The sequence below is a fragment of the Crocodylus porosus genome, unplaced genomic scaffold (genome assembly GCF_001723895.1).
Source record: "Crocodylus porosus isolate Cpor-Errol unplaced genomic scaffold, CroPor_comp1, whole genome shotgun sequence".
NCBI classification, from domain to species: domain Eukaryota; kingdom Metazoa; phylum Chordata; order Crocodylia; family Crocodylidae; genus Crocodylus; species Crocodylus porosus.
Window position 1 is genome coordinate 8,362,007 of NW_017728931.1, and position 9,087 is coordinate 8,371,093.

General features: G+C 50.9%; 2 protein-coding genes across 4 annotated transcripts in view; both read right to left on the minus strand.

Moving 5' to 3' along the window:
* The window catches only part of LOC109316238 (alpha-2-macroglobulin-like protein 1), an 11,431-nt gene extending 7,439 nt beyond the window's left edge, over positions 1–3,992 (minus strand). Inside the window, exons 1-3 of the mRNA XM_019544154.1 lie at positions 3,859–3,992; positions 2,332–2,441; positions 1,195–1,357 (exon numbers count right to left, since the gene is read on the minus strand). Of these exons, the coding sequence (XP_019399699.1) occupies positions 1,195–1,215 (21 nt within the window). The 5' untranslated portion in view covers positions 1,216–1,357; positions 2,332–2,441; positions 3,859–3,992. The remainder of the gene's footprint in view (positions 1–1,194; positions 1,358–2,331; positions 2,442–3,858) is intronic.
* A 1,511-nt stretch (positions 3,993–5,503) lies between these two features.
* LOC109316240 (alpha-2-macroglobulin-like) overlaps positions 5,504–9,087 on the minus strand; it is a 13,285-nt gene continuing 9,701 nt past the window's right edge. For all 3 annotated transcript variants that reach the window (XR_002102776.1, XR_002102775.1, XR_002102774.1), the window contains exons 3-4: positions 7,217–7,365; positions 5,504–5,623 (exon numbers count right to left, since the gene is read on the minus strand). The gene's annotated coding sequence lies outside the window, so the exon portion shown is untranslated. The remainder of the gene's footprint in view (positions 5,624–7,216; positions 7,366–9,087) is intronic.

Below are 9,087 nucleotides of genomic sequence, written 5' to 3' on the forward strand. Positions count from 1 at the left end.
GGACACAGGGCCGAGACAGTCCCTTCTTGGGGTGGTGGCGGCGACGTTACCCCCAGACTAGCGAGTGTGCTCTGGGAGAGGGGTCGGCCAAGCATAAGGCGCCCCTAGGGAGGCATTCGGAGCCTGGAAGGTGGTCGGGCGCAGGGAGCTGGGCGGCTCAACGCAGGAGCGCCCCCTACTGGCTTGCCACATGGGGCAGTAGGGCAGACCCTATGAGGAGAGGCTACGAGACCTAAACCTGTTCAGCCTGAACAAAAGAAGGCTGAGAGGGGATCTGGTGGCCACCTATAAACTTGTCAAGAGGGACCAGCAGGCAATGGGAGAGTCCCTGTTCCACCAAGCACTACTGGGAGTAACAAGGAATAACAGGCATAAGTTGACTGAGAGTAGATTCAGGCTAGCTATCAGGAGGCACTACTTCACTGTCAAGGTGGCTCGAAGCTGGAACCAACTTCCAAGGGAAATGCTGCTCATCCCTACCCTGGTGGGGGGGTCTTCAAAAGGAGGCTAGATAGACACCTAGCTGGGGTCATTTGACCCCAGTACTCTTTCCTGCCCATGGCAGGGGGTTGGACTTGGTGATCTGCTCAGGTCTCTTCCGACTCTACCAGCTACGAAACTATGTCTAGAATGCTGCTACTGGGAACAGTCTGTGGGGTGTTTTACCTGTAAGGTATTGGTTCCAATTCAGCTACAGAGCTGGGGAGCAAGATGGGTCAGGGAATCAGGAATATGGCTATGGAGTCCTCCTGCTCTGAAGTGCTGGTTCTAATCTATCTTCCAGATTGTGGTTAGTAGAGAGCAAAGGAAACAGGTTTGGAGGCATTATACCTCTGCAATGTTGGTACCATACCAGGTAAAGGTAAGTAAGTGTTAAAGTGTATTCTAAAAAATATAGGGAAAGCATCCAGAGCCAGGGTTATAGCAAGGTAAGGCAAGCAGGAAGCTGTGCAGGACATGGAAAACAAGGAGTTTCCTCTCATGCAAGGAAGTGCTTCCACTTCTGAGACTTGGTGTGTGACTGAGCTAAAGCTGCAACTCTTTCTGGTCGAGACAGGCCAAGGGAGTAGCACTGGGCATGAGAAGTCAAAAGTTCAGTACCAAAACCCCAGAACCTCCTGTTCTTTGTCCTGTCCCTTCATGTCTTTACTGATTCTGACATTGATTCCACTTCTGTCTACTCACAGGACTCACCTTCAGAGAAACCAGTGTCATTCCAGTGGGTTGTGTTTAGCATGACAGAGGCATCACTGTTCTAATCCGTGACATATGACCAATGGGTCTCCACATCATTGATGTCCACAGTCAGGTAAACAGTTTTGTTTTGGAAGGGAAAGTCACCGATGCAACAATGCATCTGTAGAGAAGAAAGTGAAATGATTGTCTCCTTTTCTCCTACTCACTGTGCATTGCAGTTTGGAAATTGGATGGCTTCTGATGCTGAATGCAGTTGTAAAACCTTTCCGACCAGGCACTCTGAAGTATTTTATAGGTGACAGACAGGATACAGATATCCTAATAACCAGTGTTGAAAAATAGCAGCAGCTATTTAAGAGCAGCAATACACAATGATCTAGGACTTGGCTTGAAAAAATTCATCCAGCTATGACTGAAGGAATCTTAGGGAGGAGAAAGGTAATTCCCCTGGATATTGCAATTCCCTGGACATCTGTGCCCTTGAGCAGTGGTACAGGTGCTTTAAAGGCCAAGTCCATGATTTCACATCTTGTCTAAAGCTCAGGCAGCCCAGCTCCTTCTAGACCGCACTGGGGCTCTTGGAACAGTGTAGCTCCAGAGGGGAGATCACCTTCTCAACACTCATCCTCTCCACTCCTGGCAGCATGGTGCTCTCCAGCTCCCTGTTGGGGTGCTGGGGTCAGAAGCGGGGCTCCCTGTGGGGACTATCGTAATGACTGTGCAGTCACCTATATCAGGCCTGCATTCACATGCAGACGGGATTACAAAGAGAATGCCCTCTCCTGCCTGCTTGCAGGAGTGAAGAGTTTAGGAGCTGAAGATGACATTACTGTCTGTGAATGCAGAGAAAAGCACCCACAAGGCCTCCAGAAACCAGGTCTGGCCACAGGACTCATCTGCTGAAGTCTTCAGCCTCAGTAGTCTCTGAGGAGGCTGGACACACACAGCCTCATCTTCAGTTGGTGTAAATCAACATAGCTGCATTGACTTTAATAGGAGCCCACCATTTTAGGGCAGCTGAGAACAGGGCCTATGGTTTATTCCCAGCATTAATCTCTCCTTTCCTCTATGCTTGCTTCCAAGGTATAAAGAGGGGAGGCTCCCCCCTGGGACAGAGAGGGCAGTAGGCATTACCTTGCCTGTATATGGGAATCCAGGTTTGTAGAATGGATTGAAATCAACAAATTCCATCAACACTTCCTCCACAGTGATGCTGATGTCGGCAGCTTCCCAGATTGTGGCTCCTGAGCAGAGATGAGGTATTTGTTAAACACTGTAGCAGATACAAAGTCAAGGTAACCATTTGCTTTAAGGAGCTGACAGTCCAAATGGCAAATGCATCTGTCTGGTACTAAGACTCAGGAGTAGGTCAGAAACCCAGTGCCTTCCATGGCAACACCTACCACTAGGTCCAGAGGAGCATCTCTCCTGCCTGCCAGGAATGGAGCAGGCAGTCATGGTCATGACCACTGAGCCAGTCTATTCCAGTCTGTCACTGTGCAGTTGGAGAGCCAGGGAAAGGTGTTTGGATATTCAGCTCTTTCAACTCACCCGTTTGTTCCCTCCCAGTGAAGGCTTGTATTTACAGGTGCCTATGAAGCCTTGTGTTTCCAGGTCTCACAGACCAAAATAAAGTTCTTTAGAGGACTTCTAAGCAGGGGCTGTGTGGGTCCCTCCCAGGCTGGGTGTGAAACAACATTCCCTAAACACAAGGCAGTGCAGAGAAATGCATGGTGACAGGAGCAGAGAACACAGAGCGTGGTTGGGGCAGTGCAAAAGCGATGCAATAAGAGATGCTTTCTGAGTTGCAGGCTGTGCCAGCCCTGTAGGAAAGAGAAAGAAGCTAGAATCCGGTGCAGAGAGCAAGTGGAGAGGAACTGGAGCTGGGATCAGAACTCAATACATTGGGCAGATCAACAAGGTGAGAGACACCATTTTAGTGGCAGCATCTTGGAGAGCCAAATAGGAAGTAATGTGGGAATCAAAAACACCAGAGAGCAGGGGAAGTGGGGCAGTGCTTAGGGTAAGGATTTCTGGAAATCCCAATGGATGGTGTGCTCTGCAGCAATGCAGGATGGGGGAAGCCCTGGAACAGCCTCGTGGCCCCATTACTGGGTTTAGAGCATGTAGTTGGGTTCCTTATTTTTCAGAGGCAGCCTTGAGAGCAGTGCAAGGCCAGTGTAGACATACCTAGAGTCCAGTGCTGTGGACATTGCTGTAGGTATGTAATGCTGTGGACAAGGCTCAGTGGCTGACTGGGGACAGCAAGGACGGGTTGTTATATATTCCATGGCAGGCTGAGGTGCACTGAGTGATGGAGAGATGCTGTTTGTGCAGCTGACACTAGCGGCTGGTTGGACACTCCAGTACTAGAGAATCTTGGGGGGAAATATGAACCCAGGCAATTGGAGACAAGTGGAAGGAAGTGGTGTAGCCCAGGGTCTGGTAGAAAGTGGGGATACCTGAAAGACATCAAAACTAAATCTCAGTGAAAGTCACCGACTTCAAAGATCTGAAGTTTAAAAAATCACCTGCACTGGGTGGGGGAATGAAGGGGGATGGGACCACCAAACAAGAAAGCAATCAGTCAAGGGTTTCCCAGGAGGACAGTAGCGGAAGCCAGCAGGTGTGAGGAGTCAGTGTTTCTCTGTCCGCTGGTACCTGTTGCTTCTTCCTGCAGCTTGAATGAAGTTGTCAAAAATTCCTGGTAGTCAGGGTCAGCCAGTGCCAGATCCACTGTATCCACCGTAAAAGTGGAACAACCACTCTTGTCTGTCTGTAGATGTTGAGATGGACCAAAGAAAAGAAAAAGAGCACAGATTGAGTGGGGCAGCAGTCCGCAGATGTTGCCCAATATTAAACATCCTTCCATCCAGCTCCTCAGTCTTTAGATGCTGAAAACCCTGTAGACCATCAACCCCATGGTGGACATCTTGCTTAGTGAAGGGAAACCTTAGAGGCATATTGACTAGACTGGCAGCATCCCCACGCAGGGCAGATAAACAGTGCAGTGCTTAGGTACATCACATCCACTCATGGAGGGAGATGGGACTAAAACCAACTGCTGCAGGTGTGAGACACAGTATCCTGCCGCTTGAGGTGGCAGGGCATCCTCCTTGCTGTCAGTAGTTAGCCAGATAAAGTGGGGCCTTCCAATCAGCCCAATAGTGTTTCTCCAGGTAATGAGATAATGTCTGAGAAGTATAGCTGGTAAGCTCCAAAGAGTCAGGTAATGGTCTAGGCCTCCATTGACAGAATGCCGGTGTTCCTTGTGAGGACAGGAAGAACCAGGAAAGCCTAACTTCCATGGAAAACACCCTGGACATAGGGGCGAAGGTTAGGAGTGAAGTTAGGATGTATGTTTTGATACCATTTCCCAACCTGATGGGTATCTCCTCCAGCTCTACCCACTGCCCCCAGGCCCATCTTGGGTTCCAGAGACTTACCCAGAGTAGGGGTGAGGGTCAAAGCTTCAGGAGCCTGGTCAAAGTCTATGTCTATGAACTCTATGAGGATGAGGGGCCTGACTAGGCTCATAGCTCCATCTGCCTAAACAACAAAGCACATAACCCTCAGTCCATAGGCCCTTCATGCCTCTCTATGGCTATGTTGTATCCTGCAGATGTGAAGAAGGTGGTCAAAGAGTGCTAATGTTTTGGTCCACGTCAGATGCACAGAGTTTTACTCCCATAAGTCCTGCAGAGCCTGTACAGTCCTGTGAAAGGGCACTAGACACTAGTCAGCCTTGTGCTTTGGGGCCAAAATGATTCCTGAGCCCTGACTGGTGCCTTATTACTGCCACGTGTATTGCACAAGATGCAGAGACCCAGCTGGATTTCCAAGTCTCAGCTTTGAGTATGTAGCTGCCATACTAATGACAGCCCCTCTTGCGGTGTGTAGAACTGGGTCTGGGGTATCTGGGAGAAGATTGGTATGCATGGGTAATTTGTGTTCCTCCTGGAAGCACGCAGCAATGGGAATCTTTACGGACTGTGCTAAAGGGCCACTTTTGTCACTGTGGGTCAGAGGGCAGGGAGGCCCTCCACCTTTCCCCAAAGCACCTGGATTTCTCTCTTATCTGGGAGTTGGGTGTCCCCAGGCCAGTGTGCTACTGAGGTAATTCAAGCAGCAGGGTCATGAGCAGATTGGATGCTTGGTCTGACCCGCTGTGGCAGGAGGCAAGAAACAGGATGCCATGACAGATGAAGAAGGACATGTTAGAAGGGACAGAGGCAGATCACTTGGATGGGTGGTTTATTTCAGCCAATGACTCACTCCCTTCCCTCCCCATCCCCATCTGCTCACCTGTCTCTTAAACTCCTTGCTGATGAGAGAGAGTGTTGTGTTTCCCATTTCTGCAAAAGGATCTAAAGCTCGAGTCAGATTGACCTCTAATTCCCCCTGGACAGGCTTGCCATAGGTATACCTGGGTTAAAGTGGGAGAAGACACCCCCAGGGGGGACCAAACATCTCAGCAACAGGAGAGAGTGAAGGGAACAGGGCACCCATGCTCAGGGAGAAGGTGAAACCAGCCTCAGCACCCTTGGTCTCAGCACACCCTTTGAACAAGGAACAGGGGCAGGAATGGTTCCCCTTAGATCTCTGCTGGGTGTTTGCCCTTCAGAGTCACCGCACTGCCTGTTCCACCTGCTCTGCGTAGGCATAGGTTTTGTAGGAAAGGTGTAGCTGAGGTCTATGCCCATCCTGGTGGCATTGGGAGGAGTCTGTTTCCTGCTGTGGTGGGGTCCCCAAGCCACAGGGAGGAGAGAAGCAATGGAAGAAAAGTGGTCATTACTCTGCTGCCAGAGGGGTGGTGGAAGGAAGCCAATGTCCAGGGTAGGACTGGGGCTTGTGAGACAAGGCAGTTTCACTCACCTGCCACAGGCTTTGACCTGGAACTCCTTATCTGCAGTGTTAATTAGGTACGGGACCTCATATACCAGCTCAAATTTTGGCAGCTCTGTAAATGGAGGTAGGAGGATGGGTTCAGGGAAGAGTCCCAAGAAGTGAACTCACCTTTTTTCCCTGACACAGCCTCTGAGACACCAGTATGGCACTGGATGGATGGACTGGGAGGCTAATGGCATATCTAAGCCAGCAGTGGGCTGCCTTGGGGCACTTCTCTAAAGTGCCCCACACATACTCCAGATGTGGATATAATGTAGCTTTCTTAGAGCAAGGCTGGCTTACACCAATAAGCTCTGGGGCTGGCTCAAATGTCCTGAGGGCTCATTCCCAGGATCATGCTCATGCCCCATACTCAGAGCGAGCATGGAGCACCATGCCAAGAGTCACATCCTCTCTCTGTGCCTGAGGGCCCCCAGCCCATCCTGAGTCTCCCATCTCTTTCTTTTTTGACACCTACCAGTCACCCTCTGCTTGCCTCCCCCAGAACCATTTCAGGGGACAGCACCCATAGAGCACAGGTGCTGTGCCTCACCACGGTGCTCCTTACCATGTCCAATGTGGACAAGTCCTAAACTCAATCCCATTTACTGTCAGGGCAAGGGTAGCATTGAGAGATCAGTGTGTATGGAGAGAGAGGCCAGGGGACCCAGGCCTGCATAAACCTGGGCTCATTTCCACCTCAGTACAGCCAAGCATGGTTCCTCCAGATGCAGGAAACATTACTGATGTGAAAAGGGACCCCATGACTGAATGAATTCAAGGCTTGATTCCCCAGGAGGGCTGGGGAGAGCCTGGAGCACAGGGGCACAGGGGCAGGACCTGCAGCAGGGGTCTGGGCCAGGGACTTGTGTGTAGCTGAAGCTCAAGGCTGAAAGAATAATGGGGCTACATTTTCTTTTCTTCCTCCAAAGCAAGGTGAGGGTGCCCTAGGAGAGTGCAGTATGGGCCAGTGAGGGGGGGGCTTCAGATGGAGCACAGTGGGGACCAAGACCTCAGGATGGAGGTGGGGTTGAGGGAAGGCAGGGGCAGTAATTCTCAAATGGCAAAATCTAATGAACAACCCTACACACCCTAATGCAGCCTCCCCTGGCCTCCACCCTCTAGTACTCACCATATTCCTCCACTGTGAATAGTCCTAGCTTGTCATCTCTAATTTCCTCTTCATCCAGCCTGATGGCATATGTCCCCAGAGCTACTTCAGAGGCCAATGGGAAGGACAAATCCACAATCCCTTGCCTTGGCTTCACATCTAGCCATTGGCTGATACGATTTTTATTGGGATCCTATGCAGGAATGGACAGTCATGGTCACATGCGCACCACTGTAAACACTGATGTGCTTAGGCATGAACGGGGGCTCAGCCCCACACACATGCTCAGAGTGAGCATGGAGCATCATGCCAAGAGTCACGTCCTCGCTCTGTGCCTGAAGGCCCCCAGCCCATCCTGAGTCTCCCATCTCTTCCTTTTTTGACAGCTACCTGTCACCCCCTGCCTGCCTCCCCCACCCCCAGAACCATTAATTGCTGGTAACAGTTCAGGGGAAGGGAAGCAGGGCAGGACTCAGCCAGGAGATGTGGTGCACTCCAGCAGTGTCAGTGGCAATGTGGAGCTGAGAAGACAGGTCCAAGAGGTCATGCACCAGCAGCTGCACCAGAGGGTACTGTGAAACGCAAGAGAGAAATGAGATCGCCATTATACAGGTCTCAGCTTCCCCTTTAGCAGGTCCTGCCTCTGAGCTCAGGTCTCAGCACTCCCCAACTAAACACTCAGGTTTCTACAGCAGCCACACGCCCATCTCAGAGGGACTGCAAGAGCTGGAGAGGTGACAACCGTGGATGTGTTCCTTACAGAGACCTCACTGTATCCTCCCTGGCCTTGCTTACTGCAGGGAGAGGCGTGATGATTGCCGCACATACTGTGCCTGGGGGTAGTATACTACTGGCCCCTGCCTCCTGGAAAAGTGAAGAGACACTCACCACTTTGTCGATGGCCTTAAACTCCTCATCAAGGCTCACAATGCGAAATTTCACTGCAGGGAACAAGAATATACAGTGAGTCACTCCAGCTGGGACAGGCTCTAGGAGGAGTATACAGCTCCCTTCCCATGCTCCGGCATCCCCTTGTGCCCCTGCTTGTGGCCTGAGGATGAGTTGGTGGGTGTTCATGTGTGTACACAGTCCAGCAAAAAGGGTCTCTGCTGTCAAATGAGCAATATTCTTTCCAAATTTGACAGGGATTTTTCAGAGACCCAAGGAGCAGTGAGTCCTGGCCTTGATTTCAGGTCTTATTCAAAAGGTAGTTCTACAGGTGCAATATTCCTGAGCAGCATGTGGGGATGATAGGGTCAGCACTGGTTCAGAAAAGAAAGTGCCCTCCACCCATAGGCTCTCTTCTGTACCTGGTGACTAATGGATCTGACTTTCACCTGCGAGGTGGGGTGGGCTTGCATCTCACAGGAACCATCCCCAGATGAGGACAACTACCACATCCCCTCTTCTTGGTCCTGCCTGTCCCATTGCTCATACCTGTCTCCCCAGGTTTGTAGAAGGGCTTGTCCATTTCTATGAGGAGCTTCTCCTTCCGGTCCCTCACCAGCACCTTCTTGTGGCTCTCAAAACCTACTGTGTCTCCACTGTGGATCAGGACGTGCACAAAGGCCACTTCCTCTGCCTTCCAGATGCAAGGAAACATGCTGTCTCAGTAGTGTGACTTAAGCTTCTAGACCACTTTTTTTTTGTGGGGGCCAAGGGTGGGCTTTTCTGTCCCTTTCCCTCCTACAGTCTCCAGAGATGATAGATAAAGAAAATCTCACGTGCCCTTTCTTCCCCTCATCCATTTCTTCCTCTCCCTTCCATACCCCTTTTCAGGTCCCTCATGTCTCATTTCAGCACGGTTTCATTAGGGGCAGGTCATGTCAGACCAACCTGATTGCCTTTTATGATCAGGTCACAAAGGCAATGGATGCAGGTGTCGCCGTGGA